The sequence below is a fragment of the Macrosteles quadrilineatus genome, unplaced genomic scaffold (genome assembly GCF_028750875.1).
Source record: "Macrosteles quadrilineatus isolate MER2022 unplaced genomic scaffold, UCM_ALF_1.0 Scaffold_2__2_contigs__length_208266976, whole genome shotgun sequence".
Classification (NCBI taxonomy): domain Eukaryota; kingdom Metazoa; phylum Arthropoda; class Insecta; order Hemiptera; family Cicadellidae; genus Macrosteles; species Macrosteles quadrilineatus.
In genome coordinates, this window is record NW_026542595.1 from 202,300,341 (window position 1) to 202,320,284 (window position 19,944).

The 19,944-nt window shown below is 33.9% G+C and overlaps 2 protein-coding genes across 2 annotated transcripts; both read left to right on the forward strand.

Annotated features, from left to right (window-relative positions):
- The first annotated feature begins 788 nt into the window (after positions 1–788).
- On the forward strand, positions 789–3,397 carry LOC128984524 (peptidoglycan-recognition protein SB1-like). The gene is made up of 3 exons (XM_054403855.1): positions 789–1,055; positions 1,705–1,832; positions 3,079–3,397. Exons 1-3 carry the CDS (start codon positions 850–852, stop codon positions 3,189–3,191), a joined length of 447 nt encoding a protein of 148 aa, XP_054259830.1. The 5' UTR covers positions 789–849; the 3' UTR covers positions 3,192–3,397.
- Positions 3,398–5,353: 1,956 nt separating this feature from the next.
- Positions 5,354–18,913, forward strand: LOC128985286 (peptidoglycan recognition protein 4-like). The gene is made up of 5 exons (XM_054404677.1): positions 5,354–5,600; positions 10,458–10,585; positions 16,298–16,538; positions 17,794–17,927; positions 18,707–18,913. Exons 1-5 carry the CDS (start codon positions 5,362–5,364, stop codon positions 18,817–18,819), a joined length of 855 nt encoding a protein of 284 aa, XP_054260652.1. The 5' UTR covers positions 5,354–5,361; the 3' UTR covers positions 18,820–18,913.
- Positions 18,914–19,944: the final 1,031 nt, after the last annotated feature.

A 19,944-nucleotide genomic window follows, 5' to 3' on the forward strand; every position in this document is an offset into this window, starting at 1 on the left:
TGCGTTTTCTCCAGCTTTGGTAAGGGTCAAGGCGCCGTTGTCATTGAACATCAGCTTCAAATTGAAACCAAAGTCAAAGGGAACCACCCCTACACCAATAAGAATGGTTAGCACTGCAGTTGTAAGCTTATTATCAAAAACAAATCATACATTTCGGAAGACTATTATCAACCCTAAATTCTACATAGAACAAAACTAAATTTCTTAACAGAGAAACAGTAACAAATACCGTTGGCATTAAATAAAATAATAAAAACCTTCTCAAATTATAAGTCTAAACCTAAGCCACGTGCACAAACAAAAGTAATAGTTGATGTTAAAATTACTTATAAACAATACAATAACAGGGACTTTTACTATTATTAATTCTCTAACATAGTTTTAGCTTTTTCAAAAACCAATCCCAAACATTTAACATTTTAATATTGCATTTTTGATTCGTGTCTTTATTTGATTCGAAACAAGAAAATGTGATTCTACTAAGGAACAACGTTAACAACGAGCCTCCTCTCTGCATAAAAGTCTTTCTACTTCAAAACAATTTACTTTCTCGAAGAGATATTATGTAGATATTTTCCCACTGATCTTTAAATAAATCAAAAGAGGTTAAAATAGATATACTGTGCATTTGGAACATTCTCTACTCTCATCACTTATAAAACTATAAATAGCACAACTACAGTTCTATCTCCTCAACCTTATCTTATTTGTTAACAATCATTATATTAATCTGACCATTGATTCATAGGCTAACGCACTCAAACCGAATTTTATCGTTGAGATGCTTTACATCCATGATGACTCCTTTAGGCTCTACAAATGTTGATTTGAAGTCCAGAGGGGTGCAAGATGATTTCGGGTTTGATAACTCGAGACCAATGGCAGGCTGAGAGAGCATTATGGGCGACATTTCTTCTCCCACCAGCTATTTACGTGTTTTCAACATTCGATACCCATGTTTCGCCCTGTTTTTCTGAAAAGAAATGCTTACGTGATGTTAAGTTTCTTCAGAAAGAAGCTATGCGATCTGGGAAGGTGCCTGATATCAAGTACAAGTAAGGTATTTTTGTTATGGTTAAATTTATATATTGTGCAATTTCTTATTATGTCTTTGTCTCGTAAAGGGGTCTCGTTTGTGGGGGTGATGTTTATCTTTTTAAGGTTCTTAGTAAGCTTTATAACACCCTTTTTTATTTATTTACACTAAGATATGTCTGAATCCAATTTTCTAGGTATACCAGTAAAATGAGTATTGTTTTTAAAGTGTATTAGCCTACATATCAAAGATCAACTTAATAGTGCTTTAACAGTATTTGTTTTAACTAAAGCCCTAGTGAAATTGTCCATAAATCTAGTTATTCTATTTCGAAAAGAAACATGACATTTGATAAAAAAAATCATCTAAAACCAAGTATATTACTGGAGAATGTGTAACTTGTTTGGCATTTTGTGGAAGTTTGTATTTAAAGAGTTAAGCCCAGACGGTAAATATTACACAAATACCATAACATATATAAAAAAATTAATAAAATTACTAACTACACTCGCTCATTCTTATTATATTGTTAACAAACTGTATATTGACTTGTTTAGATTATGAAACTATAATTTTTATTAAACAAAGTAAAGCTATAGAACAAAAAGTCAGGCAGGTAGTTTTAGGTTTTTAAGATGTATAAGTTTTTAATTCATATTTATCTTTAGTTTCTTGATAACGGCCCATGGTAAGATAATCGAAGGAAGAGGATGGATATATTGTCCTGGGGTTCCTACTAAATACAGAAATTTTCTACAGAGAAGCATCTACATTGGCTTCATGGGTAATTTTACTAGTAAGTTACTATTACTTTGTTTTATGCCTGCTAACCTCCTATTACACCTCCTATAGGTTTATTGCTTTAAAGCCGACTCGTGCCTAAAGCTTCTTTTTTTTAAAAAAAACCACCGAAATCCTTGGATAATTTTGCAGCTTAAGAATATTTCCAGGATCGGTAAACTCTTACCCAAAACTATTTCACACGTTACTCTGTGATAGTCCTAGAGGTTCGTGACGAAATTAAATGAATCAAATCCATTCGGTATTCGTGGGATTTGAACTGACGACCTCGGGGATCGAAGTACTACACTCTACCGCCAGACCAGCTCGCTCTCAAGAACTTAAATTCAATGTTTACATAGTAATGACACTTAATGATCCCTCGATAAGAATTGTGGTTCCTAGGATCATTATTGCATTTGGTCTTTAATGATGTGCTCACTTCAGAATCCTCCTTATTCTATGGGATGTTTGAGTGTTGAACTTTACTAGCATCTCAAGATCCTGGTCACAAATCGATGAGAACCTCTTTTGCGAAGGAGTGGGGGGGGGGGGGAGTAACGTCACACTCTTTTCTTGAGGGAACACCATTACCGCAGCGATACGAAGTTTAGCAATCGGTGTTCATGGTGTAGTGAATAGAGTAATCGGTTGATGTTTATAAGGTAACCAGATCGAATCCCGCAGGTGACACTAACTTTTAGTCAAATACTTTGCTTACAATGCGATTACTTTTTAAACGTATATCTTTTGTTGGAATTTAAGGCAATTATAATTTTATTTTATGAACAGTACTATTTTTTTCAATTAGTAAACCTTCATTCGATTATTTTCTTATGCCTAAGATGACTAATTAAAAAAAAAATCTTAAATTGACATGAGGAGCTCCTCCACAATCCCCCACTCCTTTGCAGAAGAGGTTCTCATCGGTTTTAGACCAGAACCCTTAGACGCTAGTGTTGAAAATTTGGTAGCTTATAAAACCTCCACAATACTAAATTTTGTTTTCTTGGTAGCTTCAGTTCAAAAGATACTTTTTAAATGATTTATGATCAAGAGTTTTGTTTATCTAGTAAAACTTACACTATGTTCTCACTAATTAGGAACGTAATTCACTTTAAGAACTTTTCAGTATAATATTGTGATGATATTTATTGTTTATCAATATAAAAAGAACAACCGTCAAGTATCCCTACTATCCAACTCGATTATAGGTCCGCATTTATAATTATAAAATATTCATAATGTGTTTACTTTTTAAGGAGACGATCCACCTCGAACGATGTACTATGCAAGAGACAGGATAATTGAATTTGGATTGAAAAATGACTACATATCTCAAAAAGTATTGGAATTTGTGTTAAAGAAGAACTGAGATACTCACAATCGTATACTTTTGCATACTAAATAGAAATTGAAAACGGGTATAAATGCTACGACATGTAATTGTGTGTAGGCCTGTAGCTGTGAACTGCTACTAATTTTAATATCTTCATTCGTTCTGTAATCTTGTACGGAACCAACTTTAAAGAATTGTCATTGAATTAATGCATTAGCTAAATTTAGCTGTTTTGTTAATCTTTGTATATACATATCGTATTTTTTTACTTTGTGTTACAATTTTGTGTAAATATAGCATGTATGAATTTGTATTGAGTTAATAAATATGTATACTGTCAAATAGATATAAGTTTTTTTCAACCATTTCCCTATTTAATCCCTAAATTAATTTAAGTTTTTATTAAACAGTATGTTCCCTTATGCGTGAAACAGTTGTACTATTGACTCCATTATAGATACCCTTTTTAAAAGTAACAAAAAAGAGTTTTTATGAGTGGAAAGTCAATAAAATTATAGAAAAGTCTTTATGATTTACATAGTTACTCTATAACATAGATGTTCATTACAAATCTAAAACATACATATGCATATTTTAAAACAAAAACACTGCATTTAAAAAAAATATATAACTTTTACTAATAACTTTTTAAATTAATATAAACTTTTTGTAAAACAGAGTGACTATTTGATACTAAATATCAATAGTATTTTCAGAGTGTGTTTGTCCAATGTATGAAAACTAAAATGTTCAGTTGTTGACTACAAATCTGTCATCAAGCACTATTGTCTTGGAACGTATGACCTTTTAAATACACAATACCATGCCAAATACAAGCTAGTACAGCCGTGAGAAATGTAAACTTATCAGCTGCTGATAACTAAACGTCTTTTTAGATAACACTTTTTGTCTTTGTCCATGACGTCATGAGTTACTCTGGCTCTTTCACAGATATGCCTATTTTGTAAACTCAATGTGTTAACCAGAAAGATGATATATTATTTATTCAGATTCGTCTCGCAGGGGATCATTAGTGTTATTCGTAGTTATATTTTATTGAAATGACATTTTATTCCTCATAAACTACTATTGAGTACATTCAAAAGGTAAGTTGTACAACCAAAATATGAATTAACATGCCATTTTAACCATACACTTACGAGTTGAATGAGAGTTTAAACGAATTTTCTCTGATTAATTTGGGCAAAACTACTCATATATTGTTTTGTGCTATTTTACGTTATACACTTTCATAATTTTCTTTAGCCTATAATGTTCAAACAATTTTTCTAGATACTGACTGGGGGAAATGTGAATATAGCCTATCCTATACTCTTATATGAGCAATGTTTGCTTGTATGTATGCTTGTACGCTTGCACAAGGATAATCTAAAAGGCTTCGACGATTACCTTCAAATGTTGTAAATAATTTATTTCTGGCCTAAAAACGTGTTTACTGCAGTTAAAACTGCAAAAAAATCTAATTACGTAAAAAATTAAAATTGGAAGTCAAAGATTTTAAACATTGGCCTTATGGGTTAACAAGTAACCTTGTTGGCCGAACAAAATAACATTGACAAAGTAAACAAATGACTTGTAACATGTGTTTATAACAAGCCATCCACAGTATACTTTTTTTAAGGGAGAGGGGGGGAAATGCTTTTACGCCACAGGTAGCCAGCCTGTAGTGTGAGTCTCCTGAATTTATCACAGACTACTAACTAAAAAACCCCCTCTACTACTATTGGACACAGACCTGGAATTGTTTGTCACATTACTTCAAGGCCACGGAATACTAGTAAATTACAAAATACGGTACAAAAGGAAAAACATCAGTTGTTACTATTGAGCAAAGATTAAACTGAAGATTACTAGATATAGGGGTATAATGAAAATAACTACCGAGCCATGGCTCGGCCCTCAGGTACTTAATATCTTATTTCAACTGTAGCTTAAAAAGTACATTCACACTTATAAAACCTTCTAGAATCAGATTTATTAAAATATAGGGCTTAGCACGTTATGTCCAATGGCGTAAATTTTGTATTGCCTACATAACAGTGTCTTCCTCAAGGTTAGTTATCCTTATAGGAATTAGGTGTTGGTTTTCTACTGCAGCCAGGGAAAATAGCTAATAACCTATTCCAATGTTTGTGTAATTTATTTAGAAATCTGACTCAAATATATTTTCAGACAATAATAACAGATGTATTATGTCCAACACTCTCAAAGGATTGAGAGACCTGGGTTCAGGATTATCAGCAGAGATGAGTGGGGAGCAGTTGACCCGTTGTGGGTAAAGTTTCTCGCACTGCCCGTGCAACATGTGTTCTTCGAGTATACGAACACTGACGAATGCACTAATAGGGAGGAGTGTATGGAGATGATCAGAATTATTCAGCGATACAATCTGAAGCTGAGATCCAATCCTGACATACGTTACAAGTAAGTAAATTAATTAGTATAAACAATAAGGGTGTATTTGTTTACAATTGATTTTCAGGTACGATTTGGTTTTGTACAAAACTCAATCCATCAACATAAAATAGTAGAAACTGTATCTCAACTTATTAACTCATCTTATTATGAAGTTAAATTAGCTATTTGTGTATTAAGTACACAATGACTTTTTGTGCTCGTAATACACACAAGATGTTTTCTTACCATCATAATTAACACAAAAAGTATGTTAACTTTTTTAATTAAAGTAAAATGTCAGTTAGGTTATGTTTTTTTTTTCAAAGAAATTCAACTTACACAAACATAAACAATAACAAACTATTAATACACAACAACTGTTATGTCACATGCCCTTTTTTTAAAAGAACAAAGTCTTTGTATTTTGTTGGAGGCTTGGAAGTTCTTGTAGGCATTTTCTGCTGTTGTTGGGACCTATAAGAGGAATAGAGTACACATCTCAGGCCAGCATACGGGCATGATTTTCAAAACAACAAGAAAAAGAACCTAAAAGTGTGCAGTACAGCAGAAAAGGCCTGCTAGAACTTACAAACCTAAAAATGGTCATGTGACATTACAGCTGTTATGTCACATAAAGGTTGTGATATTTCTTGACGGTTGTTAACTAACGTACCGGTACCGGATCCGCGGCTGTGGTTGGTCGAGAAACGACCATATTACCATATAAGCTACTGTAAAGTAGAGATTTACAGATTAAAAATAAATCAAGTATTTTATACGTGAACTGCAAAACATTCAACTATACACGCGTAACTTGACCCATAAAATGCTAGAATAATGCATAACAAAAGTATAAACCGTGTCCTCAACTCAATTAAGTATTAAATATCCGAATTTACTTTCTTCAGATTGGGCAAACCCTCGCCAAACACTATAAGGCCAGTGAAAGTTATCCTTCCAAATGCGGATTCCACGAAGAGCTTCTTCAAGAAATTTTCAGCAAATCTTCTCCCAAATGGGTCATCTGAAGTAACAGTCTCGAGGGATAGGACTACCAGTGAGCGCAAACTTCTCGACAATCTTCGTGACATATTGCAAACCAGAACCAAAAACGGGGAAAAAGATCTTACGATAAAATACCAAAATGGCACTCCTAAAATAGTAACGATGTCAAAAAACTAAGTTCTTCCACTGACCTGGCCAACTACTCAGTTTATTACCAGAATGTAAACGGGCTCAGGTCTAAATTGCATGATCTTCGCTTATCTTTATCTTCTTGTTCCCACGATATTATCGCCTTCACCGAGACAAATCTCCTGCTATCTTTCCGTTGTGGTGAGCTTGGTTTCCCGCCCACCTACTCAGTCTTTAGGAATGACCGATCACCATCAACCTCCAGCAAGTCTAGTGGTGGAGGTGTCCTCATTGCTGCATCCAATTCACTGAAGCCAACTAAAATTAGTACTGATGTGGACTTAGAATTTCTCTTCATTTCCTTAACTCTTCGTCCACACTGCCGAGCTCTTCTTATAAATGTGTATATCCCGCCCAGCTCACCACTTCAATCTTACATCAAACTCTCCACCCACATCGAAGAGGTTTTGGCAAACTCTAACTTCAGCTTCATTCATATATTCGGAGATTTCAATATCCCCATTTCCAGTTGGGAAAACGAACATGCGCCTGAAGCAAATTCTCCCCTCTCAGCTGTCTCCAACTTAGCGGCGATGTTTTCTCTTTGTCAAGTCAATTCCATAACTAACTACAGAGGCGTCCTGCTCGATCTGATCTTCACTTCATCTTCTAATGCTCTAGTACTTCGTGACGAAGACCCTTTAATCCCTGAAGACAGACATCATCCAGCTCTAAACTGTGTCTTTGCTCAGCCACCCCCATTAAGTGTCAGACGCAGATCTATACTCAATACAAGAAGGTGTAACCTGCAGAGTGTCTTCGAAGACCTGTCCGTGGCCAATCTCGATGCGATAGCCTCGGCTGGGGATGTAAATGAATCGTTCCAGCTGCTCATAAACACCATTAGACATTCAGTTGAGAAGAACTCCCCGATGAAAAGCTGCGGACCCTCCAGGTTCCCCACGTGGTTCACTAAAGAGCTTAAGCTCTTAACTATTGAAAAAAAAAACGTCTTCATAAGATCTACAAGTTGAACCTGGACGAAGCTTTCTACTGTCGTTTTTCTGCCGCCAGAGCTCAATGCAAGGCCTTGTCCACAGCCTGTTTTACAAATTACATTGCGCACGTGGAAGATGTCCCCCACAAAACCCCAAGATTTTTTGGTCCTATGTAAAAAGCCTCAATAGCTCAACCTCAACCCCCACCTCAATGTCTCTAAATGGAACTTTCTCCGATAGTGACCAGTCAGCTGCCGAGTTATTTGCTACATACCACCTGACTGCTTCACCCCTGTGTCCCAATTATTGGGGTCCCACTCGTTCTACCCTATCCAAGTGCATGAAGTCCGCCAAGCAATTTTTAACATTGATGCACACAAAGGTTGCGGTCCCGATTCCATCCCGCCGGCTGTTGTAAAGCACTGCCGCTGCCTACTGGAACACCCACTTACCAATCTCTTCAATCTGTCTCTGTCAAATGGTATTTTTCCCGACATCCTTAAACCAAGTCATATAATTCCAGTTCATAAAAAAGGGACCTATAAATGACGTCAAGAACTATCGTCCAATAGCGATTCTCTCAGTCATCTCAAAGATCTTCGAGACAGTCGTTCTGCCTAGATTCAAGTCCATCATCTCGCCATTCGTCTCCCCCAATCAGCACGGCTTCTTGACTGGCCGCTCCTCTTCCACAAACCTGATGATCTTTGCATCAGATATCTTTGATGCGTTTGCCAATCTTCACCAAGTCGATGCAATCCAACTCGATTTTGCGAAGGATGTTTTATTCGATGGATCGAAAGCTATTTGCAAGACAGAGTCCTACAAGTCAGGTACAACGGTTCACTTTCTCATCACTTTTATGCTACCTCGGGAGTTCCACCTTGCTTGGTCCCATACTATTTATCTCGTTTATAAACGATATCACTACAGACCTTCAATGCAGCTTCCAACTATTCGCTGATGATCCTAAGCTCTACCAAACAATTACATTCATTGATGACCTCTACATTCTCCAGGTTAGTCTAGATTCTGTAGCCAGGTGGTGCATTAGGAACAAGATGTCCTTAAATGTCAGCAAATGCAATTATATCATCTTTCATCGTATATCCAACCCCGTCCGGAGGAACTATACAATTGATGGCAAAGAGCTTGCTAGATGCTCGGAGATTGTGTACCTCGGCGTGTTACTCACCCCAAACCTCAGCTGGGATCGCCAAGTCCACTCTGTCTGCAACAAAGCCTTGCGCAACCTCGGCCTAATTCACCAAATCTCATCAACCTTCAATAGCATCTACTCGCTAAACCTGCTATTTCTTTCCCTTGTGAGACCCCACCTGGAATATTGTGACACTATCTGGTCCCCTCACCAACAATATCTGAAGGACGAGCTGGAAAGTGTGCAAAGAAGATTTGTACGGCTCGTGGGTACTCGCCTGGGATACAGGTTCCTTGAGGCTCCTATCGATTATCTGCAATCCCTCCTGAAGCTGCCTTCACTGGAATCCGTCGCTTCAACCACGACGTACTATTCCTCCAACGTCTGGTCACCTCTGAGCTTGATTGCCCAGAACTACTCCAAAAGGTCAACTTCAGGGTTCCCACTGGTACTCGCTCCACCAACCTCTTCACCAGGGTAGCAGCTTCCTCAAATTACGGAAGGAACAGTCCACTTGTGAGACTTCAAAGGCACGGGAACCTAATACCTGGAAATCTTGACATCTTCTGCTGCAGCTCATCCATCTTTAAAAGATATCTGCTCGAGGCGCAAGTTAGTGATGGTGTTCAGTGATCGGTGGCTCTTAGTGATGTGCAATAGGTCTCATTGTCCCGGGTTGATGTTCTGATCATGTATTTCTAATTTGTCTGTTTCTTTTCTGCATTTAATGGTTTTCTTTGTAAATTGATTATATTATAAATTATAAGGCATTGTTTGATTGTGCATATCTGTTTCCTAAGTATTTCTAGTCAAAACTGTATTTTCTCCCACATGTTAATTGTCCACATTGCTTTACTACATATTGTTGCCGCCTAGTTTGAAAAACTCACTGTTTCTGTTTTTAGATCCTGCTAGTGTTTGTTGTTGCATTGTAAATTAATTTATTGTATTTATTGTTCTGTTTTTGTTCTTGTTATTGTTTTTTGCATTGTGTTGCATGTATTTATATTTCTCGTTGACTGGTCTGATATTGTTTATTTTGTTAATTGTTAAATATTGTTCTTTGTCTTTGCTTGAAATTTGTTATCTGATATTGTTACAGACTGATCTGATATTGTGTATTTTGTTAATTGTTAAATATTGTTCTTTGTCTCTGCTTGAAATTTGTTGCACAGAATCAAGTAGTTTTGAATTGTCATGTACTAATTGGCTATTTGCCGTGGAAATAAATGAAATGAAACAACAGTACTTTTTAATAATGTTGGAATATCAAATTCTTTACGATCGTATGTGACAAAAAAAAACACATTTAAACAGAGAAAACAAAACAAAAAATAATTTACTTATATTCCTGGATAGGCTTCCACGGTCATGTAGAATCGTGGTCTTGGCCGACGACAGTGTCAAAAATTGATTTGTCATCTGTGCGGAGTCAACTCGCCCTGATGATGGTGGCTGAAGCGTCGGCAAGTGTTGTGTTTCCTCATTTTCGCCACGTTGTCGCCTGAAGACCATGATTATATAATAATTAACTAGTTACAATACATCATAGTTTCTGAACGGTGAAGAATGATTCGTAATTTATGATTTTAGTTTCCTAATTGCTTCTGATGGCACTGTCTACGAGGGCCGCGGATGGGACTCAGCTCCTCGACTGCCTCAAAAATATAGCAATGTCAGGAGAAAAGCTCTTTACGTTGCCCTCATAGGGAACTACATAGGTAAATGGTCAACAAAGTCACTTAGCAGATTGTTACTGCTTTGTGGCTGTAACCTTTTTAAATTAGTGTTTTATTCCATGATAGGAAGGTAAGGCTCTAGTCTGGAACCGATTCACAAATGACTTCAGACTATGTCTAGGGTTCATGGCTTTATGACTTAAATATTTTTTACGGTAGGCTAGATTTTACCCCTTAATAGGACAATAGGATCTAGTCCAGAACCGATCCCTAATGAGTTCAGACTAGGCCAAGGGGTCATGGTATTATGACTTAAGTAAATTGTATTACGGTATGCTAGATTTTACCCTGAGACTTCGGGAATCCAATGTCCACTTTCAATTTTAACACGATACCTCTGAGGGTACTACGTACTACTAACCTAAAGATACGCGTGTGATTCCATTCATTATCTTAAGGGTGCGCTCTACCTCAGCTCTGATTTCTGAGTACGATGTTGCTAACGCAGACCATTGCACTGAACAGGGCCATGAAGAGTGCTTGCAAGCCTTTTGAATCTGGGGGATTACATCGTCATCCTTAAACATTTTAGTAAACTAACTGCAGATTATTGTTTTTAAGAATTTATTGCACTTCACCTGTTTGTTATATTTTTTTCTCTCAAAATAATTTTTTGCGTTAAAACTTATAAAAAAAAACACGTATTTTTTACCAACCTTTGAGCCTTTTTTTTTAAATATCGAAATATTGAAAATCAAAGGACCTACAATAATATGTAACAAAAAATATGACAGCAGGCTCCTTAAGTAGAGTTCAATACAAAGCAGTTCACACTGCTTTAGTTTTAGTCATATTTGAATCAGTTTGTAGAAGTAGATAAATTTATCGTGGTATTCATCAGTAGATGTATATAATACAAATAGGCAAATAATCAGATTGTTGAAGTATCAATTTTTTATAACACCCAATCAATAGAAATATGCCAACTAACCTTTCCCAAGGAGTTAATATAGGAAATCCTTAAATATGTGCCACTTATATTTTACGCATTTGCTAAAAATATATCTAAGAAAACGTCAACTTATGTCATAAGATCTTAGAATAATAAAACGTTTGGATTAATTACACTTATTTTAGCGGAAAGTAAATAAAAGAAACGTCTTATAACACTTAAAACATATGTCACTCACAAAACGGTAAATATACAAAAAAGATGGTAAGTGGTGATCGATTTCGATTGGACACTCCAATCATCATCAGACCCAATAGGCGAATGACAAGAATCTTGAATGGCGTCCCTACTTATACCCTATTGGCTACCGGATTCCTGTCATTCTCCTATTGGGTCTGATGATGATTGGAGTGTCCAATCGAAATCGATCACCACTTACCATCTTTTTTGTATATTTACCGTATTGTGAGTAACGGTATAAGCGTAAATATATGTTTTAAGTGTTATAAGACGTTTCTTTTATTTACTTTCAGTAAATTTAATAACACGTGCAATGCTGATCAAGAAGTTACTTATTTTAGATAATTCTTAATTCCCATAAACATTTTCTTTGATTTTATATTTTTATAATTATGTTCCAGACAAGGCTCCCAGTGAAAAAATGTTTCAGGCCAGGACAGACCTAGTCGAACACGGAGTTTCACTAAAATATGTCAGTGCAAAGCATTTAGAATACAGCATTGTAACTCCAAAAGTCCCAGGGACTTTGGATAATTAGCCATGTTTGAAATATAGTGTATATAGTTTGAAGTTAAAAAAATATCAACAATTTTTATAAATTTATTTACAAAACTTTTTTACCTACCTACACATTGAGAAACGTAAGCGAAACAATCAAATCATACTCATATTATAAATGTGAAAGTTTGTGTGTATGTTTGTTTTTGTTGAAGTTCAATCCCGCATCAACTACTGGTCGGATCATTCCCAATTAACATATAAACATATTATTATTTAAAGAATCCATTCGGGCTCCGTCCCAGTGGTTCTGAAGTTTTTTATGTTAACCTTATGAATATTCATATTAAAAAATAATTAAATACTTTTGACAGCTGTTCTAACTAAAAAAGTTGGCTATATGATTTTTAACAGCATTAAACAGTTATAAGGTTTACCAACAGGGTGCAGCACGATTAATATTTTGTTCATTTATGACAACAGCTTATGAACTAAACTACAAAAAGCTGTGACACACAACAAGAACTTTCAAAGTAGGAAATTTATGTTTTTAACTCAATAAATAATGTCACATATTGTGCAAATGTGTGATGGTTTAATTTTATCTATTGATTATGTGCAGTGGCAGGACATTATGGCTATGGTAGATGTGTTTTACTAAAGCATAGTGCAAATTTTAAGAACCAAATTTTCTCAAAACTTTTCCTGTTCTCTGTCCTCTTCCATTGCAAATGTAAAGCAGGAGTACAACACTATTGTTCAGTTCTTTCACCAAATAATTTTCTTTGGCCTTTATTTAGAACAGCTGATGTTTAAAAAATGATTCAAACTGTATAAATAAATATTATTGATTTCTGTTCTTCTTGAAAACATGACTTATTTTATTTCTCTCTTAATATTTCATTTTTATTCACAAACACTCCACAACTATAATAAGAGTTTTATACTTATATACGCCAAGTGAAGGACGAGTACTCTGCTAGTTGTAATATATTTAATGTATCAATATGATTCATATTTTTAATACAACAATAATTACTTAGCTGGTTCTGTTTACCGTCCACTTACTTTATGTTTGTGTTACATTTAAATTAATAAAAGTTATTACGATGTCAACTGCTGTAAAAAATATAGATTTATGAATTAAGGACTACAGTTTAATTAAGTTACAGTATCATTGCAAAACTATTGTTTCTTTATTTTTGTTTGTTTTTGTGTTTCTAAAATGCAGTATTTGAAACTTTGGTTAATTAGTTGTAAATTTAGTACCTAAAACAAAGTTCCCATATGGGGTGTAATTTAACAGATATTCCAATGTCTTTTACGCACCATGTTCTTCGTTGAGTCACGATATATGTTCAAATTAACAAACTTGGCAACAACTGTAAGTAAAACCAAGTAATATATAGCTGATACTACTATCACAGGTTACATCTTTCGTTGAAAAGTAACGGCATGACATTAGAAGTTGGACTGAACTATTTTTGGATATTTTGTAACTCAAAATAATTCGTTATTATTTTTCTACTCAAGTTGAATTAGAGGTAATTTACGAAACAGTATTAATATCTATGTTACAATCTAAAATTGTTTGTGCAAGTAACATATATTTTACTATGATGTTTTACGAACAATAATTTAAATATATTTTTATGTTTGATATTAATATCTACGATTTTAATGTTTTTGTACACTATTCTATATTTAAAATTTTGGGTTTTATATATATATATATGTTAATAACATACAATAATACAAAGTACTCATAATATAATACAAAACAATAAACTGCTATTAATATCAGTAGGTGGAGAAATTGTAATTATTCTTATCTAAATTGGTACGATAGCAAAATAGATTCAAACCCTGTTTTAGTACTATGAGTGAAGTAAAAACTCTGTAAACATGGAAGGTTTTATCGGTCAAGTGAAGAAATTGAACGATGGAATCAGATGCTATACTACTTAAAGGATTCCTGTTATAGAAGAAATAACGTAAGTAAATTATATATTTTTAATAATATTTGCTGTTTATTTAAACATTAACCAAACGGGTCTTTAGGAGAGTAATAGGTATTAACCATGCTTCTTATAGGGCTAGTAAACATTTTGTAGACCCCCCTCCTGTTAATTTTTAACGGCCCATTCTTTTATCACGACCTTTAAAATGAGGGGTCACTTGATGGGGATTAACATTTAAAGTTTTTGAGTTTCCCTCAAAAATCCCCCATTTTGGGTTTGGGAACCAAGTAGCAATTAGGCTCAAAAAGTACTTCATAACATTTCAAAAGGTGTGCAGAGTTTAGTTTTTCTAGTGTGAGCCGTTTACATGGGGTTTCCAAACTTGGAAAGCTGTAAGTTAAATGAACTTCTGAAATCTTCTATTAGCTGTCCTTTTTTACTGGATTGAGATAGAGAATCGTTGGGTCTTACGATTTGAAATTTTTTAGTTCCCCCCAAAATCCCCCATTTTGGTGATGTACACTAAATGGCGGTTATCCCCAAAAAGTACATAATATGCCATAAATGTATGCCGAGTTTATTTTTTCCAGTATAGGCCATTAAAAAATTAAGAGGGGTCTCCAGACTTTTTACTAACCCTGTATTTTGAAACTTACAAAAAATAGTCAAGTTCATGTACCCGTTTGAGGACATGCAATTTGAAGTATGTGTTTTCCATATTTCCTTACTGAGACACTGTGATAAATTACAATACACGTATACTCTACGTCCCAATAGGCCTATATTTACCTCATATATTTGCGAAGGTACTTTAAGAGGCTTAGTAGTACGACAAAAATCATTGGTAAAATTACCTAAGTGATTTAATTAGCACTAGCTATAATCATAATCATGTTTATAATCATTTTATTCTTAAAAAATGAATTAAGGTAATTTAAAATAAATCAACGTTGCAAAATACCATTATGGTTCTCAAAATTGACCAATTAATTAGTTTGGTAAACCAAGAACGCAAATTTATTGTATAAAGACATTATTGGCTAACAAAGATTAACATGTTTTGTTTATTATGTCACACACTCATTGTTTTTTTTGTTTTTTGGGGGGTTTTAGTTTTGCTTTTTTGACTACTTCACTAAGTTTACTACACGCAACATAACATTCAGAAAAACTCATTTTTCGATTTTGGTCTTGTAGTTAAACTTACATTATAAACTGTTTAGTAATATGATACTAAATAGTAATATCGTTGAACCCAACCATGCAGCATTAAAAAGAAAACATTCCAGGAAATATTAAGATTATTAAGAGTCCTTGGAGCCTAGACGTTCTAACTCGTTAAACGATTAAAAAACTGCAAAGGCAATTTATAATCTCGCAGTATACTAGATACTTAAATTACGATCACTCTGGTCTTTGGATAAATATTTTGAGATGGTAAATCTCAAACTCTTCATGGCTGTTTTATGTTCATGAAATTAACTCCATATGCTCTTATGGTGGGCAAATCCAAGATAAACGTTAGCTTCCATGATCTCCCTTGGAGAAAATTCAAAACTACATTTCCAATCACGCAGTATACTAGACATTTAAATTATGATAACTTTTATGTTTTAAATAATATTTTTGGACAATAAATAGCTTTTCAGGTTTGAAACTATCCAAGATGGCCACGAGCCTTCAAAGACTCCTAACAAACTGTTGAGGGGAGCTAAATAGCCTATATTAGGTGTGCATAGTAAGTTTAAGGTAATACAAAAGTTTTTTTTTATAACTTGTTAAGGCTTATAATCAACTCCTCTAGTTATTTAATAGTTACTGATGATCCTGTTTCATTAACCAGAACTTATTTCAATTTCCATTTATTTCAAGCCTAATAATCAGAGACATCTGAGTCAGATTTCGAACCATCAAAAAGCTACTAACCTTTCTAAGAGTTGAACCGATGACATTTTGATTTTTAGGCAATCACTATAAGCACTCAGCTACCCAGCCATTGTATAAGTAAGTAACTGATAATGATAGGAAGGTAAAGAAAATCAATGTTTATTTTTTTTTTTTTTTACTTCTCTTACATAAAATTCAATTGTTTTAATGTTTTAGATACCATGGATCGTACAAGGTTGAAATTTGAGCCGGCAACTTTTACTCCGCTCCAACGAGAAGCATGGGAAGCTGAATCGCCCCGAGGCCAGCTAGACTACTTAACAGACCCTGTGACAGCTGTGTTCTGTGGCCTGAGGACCAATTCTAAAGGATGCTCACACACAGACCACTGCAAGATGCTCATGAGAGACATGCAAAGACGAGATATGGAGGCTGGCCTACCAGACATAAGATACAAGTAATTCAGCCATATTGTGCTTACTTACTTTCTAAATTGATTTATAAATATTCAAGTGATGATTTGTGTCACCCTTTCTAGACGTTCTGGACTAAGAGGCGAGATATGGAGGCGTCCTACCAGTTATCAGATACAAGTAATTTAGCCATATTGTGTAAAACTAACTTGTATTTGTACTTACTTAAATTTATCCATAATAATCAATTGATGATGTGTCCTACCAAACACTTTTTAGACGCCCCGTTAAGGCCTCTTACTATTCCTTTTAGTATAACTAACTACACAATTGCATTTTACTGTATTAAATATCAACCTAAAGGTCTTCTGCAGACTTAACCGTTTACCTATTCGACTTATTTATTCTCAACTACTTATTTAGTGTCCTTCTGAAATCTCAACAGTCTAGATTGTTAGACTACAGATCTAATTGTTTATCTGGTAGTGTTCTGCAATCTTAACTGCCCTTTTGGGGACCTTTAAGCAAACTTACCGGTCTACCTTGTTGATTCTTAGCACATGGCTTTCACCATTGTGTTAAACTGTCAACTTACATGGTCTTCTGCAGTTATAATTTTGTAACTTGGGAGCTAATACTATCATAACTGTATATTTAGGTTGTATTATTGTCATTAATAACTGATTGACTAATAATTATCCTTAGCAAGATGTAAAACTTATAGCATGTTAATTATAATTAGTATTTATTGATCCACAAATTGTTATGCATGTAATTGATTGTACAAATGGCGATTTTGCCGTAAATAAATAAATAAATAAATAAAATAAAAATAAAATAAATAAATACTTTATTATGTTGCATATGGATTACGTTGTGTCATATTTTGCGGAATTATCAAATTAATAAGTAGGCTATTATTTCATCGTTTGGCCTTAATTAATACGTCTACTTTAAACTAAACAGTTTTCAAAATGTTCTCAATGTTTATTTTTTCTTATATTGCCTTAGCATAGGCTACCAAGCTATTCCTGTTTAGTGACTTTTTCTTATTCAAGCAAATCGATGTTTTCCCTACATACATGTATTGAAGTATTTACCCATTTTTTATTAAATAACTGTATATTGTATTACATTTTGTTTAAACATTTGTAAGATTTCTAATGAACATGTTTTCTGCAATTGAACTTTAAGAGCACTTGTGTAACTTGTCGCACCATTACAACTAGTTTAGAAATTTTTAGTAGAGTTTTATTCATTGAACAATCTGTATCAAACCAAACAAAAGATTTTTCTCAGTTTCTGTATAGGCGGGGACGGAGAGGTGTATGAAGGAAGAGGGTGGGCCTCGAGACCATCTCTGCCTTCGAGGTACTCCAAGTGGGTCTCTCATAGTCTTTATATAGCCTTCGTGGGTCCTCTGACAGCAGGAGGTGGGCAGTTTATCATTAAAAATATTTTAAAAGTAAAAGTTATAAAATAATTAATCAAAGCTCAAAGGTAACCATTGTTGCTTTCGTGAGTTTATAAAACAGAAATGTTTAGATTTTTCGATGTATTGCATGGGTATTTTACACTTATATAATTTATTCAAATGTATAAAAATGCTAATTGTTATGCATTACTTGCTTTGTAAAAAGAATTTTAACTGGTAATTTGGATATTTTATAACAGGCTATATAAACTGAGAAAATCTTAAGATAAATAACAATAACTATATTTTTTTCAACAGTCCCTGGATTGAGTTTTAATGTGCTCACTTAAACCACGTTTTCGTCCAAATAAAAAGAACAAAAATTGAAAATAGTTCAGGGGCAGCTAGCATTACAAAAAAATCAAAATCAAATTGTTCAAATGCAAGTAAGTTAATAATAGAAACGATATCTTCTCTATATTTTTTTGTGTACAAATGACTTTTTTCAATAAAACTAGATCACATGCTGCATGGCAATTTCAATGACATGAGGAACAAATCCAAATAGCTAAAATTGTTTCATTATTTACTATAAAGTAATATACGCCTTTAATTTATAATTAGACTGTATTTTTATATGGTCACGAAAACATTTTAATATGGTATAAAGTATTAATATTCAAACGGAATAGTATGTGTTTCTATGGGCTCTCTTATTAGCATATAAATATAAACAGTATAATATCTTTATTTCATGCCAATCTGTAAGTAGTTATAACAATTTCGTTCTGCTTCTAGGAATACGCCCGAGTCAAAAAATGGTCTTCCACAGAAACCTTCTTGTGGAGGCGGGACTAAGGGATGATATTATAAACAGGAAGTTTATGTTTATACTTCTGTACAAGATATAGGAAATTGTGGAATCAAGGTGATTACTGGCTAGTATCTTTTGGTGCTTTTAAAAAATGAACTCAAACCTGTGATTCAAAACTAAAAGTGGCGTGGGTGTAATCGTAATATAGTGTATATATGTATTTTTTAAATATATTTTTTAACTTAAAGGGAAGTAAATTTACTTTTAAGCCTTTTGAGTTGTATATTTTCTTATTACTTCGACAGAAAAAGTAATTAAAAGTAATTAAAAAACTACAATTACTAAAGTATAGAGTTTGGGGATTCCAGCAATTTTAGAACATTCAAAATTGTACATGATAGTCAATGATTTGTAAAGTTTAGCGTCTTTTGATTTCCAGCAATGAGTGTTTTATCAATAGAATTTTAGATCATCAAAGTTTGATTAATAATCTACTCAGTAAAAAAGTAATGTTGACAGAAAGAGAATACAGGGTGAATCAGTCCACCCGTGCACAAACTTTACGGTATACACAGTCGCTTATGTAACTCACTTACTCACTGATCAGTCATACATATGTTTACCCACTTCTAGAAAAGCAAGGGGTCTGAAATATTTTGTGAAGTCCCATTTCGGTCCATTACACCCAGAAAATTAAAAAGCTACATTTTCAAATTTCAACCCTCACAAAAAAAATCCCCTAAACTCCTCGTTTTTAACACGTCTATAGCTCGAAAACACTAAAAGCTAGTAAAGATTTAAAAGAATTTCCATGGTCAGGAATTGAATTTTCTTTAAGATACTTCAAGAGGTTTTTTCGAGAATCGCACTACTTAACCTTCAAAAAATTCCCTATTTCAAAAATTTTTAAAATGTCTTGGATTCTCAACATGTTTAAAAATTTTTAAACTCATTTCGCACATAATACTCTGAATGATCTCAACATTGAGAGAAACGTGCCTTAAGTGACAATTTAAAATCGTAACCCAGAACAAAAATTTAATAGCAGATTCTCAATAAAATAGTTTTTTTTTACGCTTGTTAGGCCAAACCGTTGTGTACAGGTAGTCCAATTCACCTCGTACCATATGGAATATAAATTAGTTTTACAAATGACATACTTTCAAATGGAACCGACACAAAGTGTCATTTTTCAAATCAAAGTGATGCTTTATTAAATTGT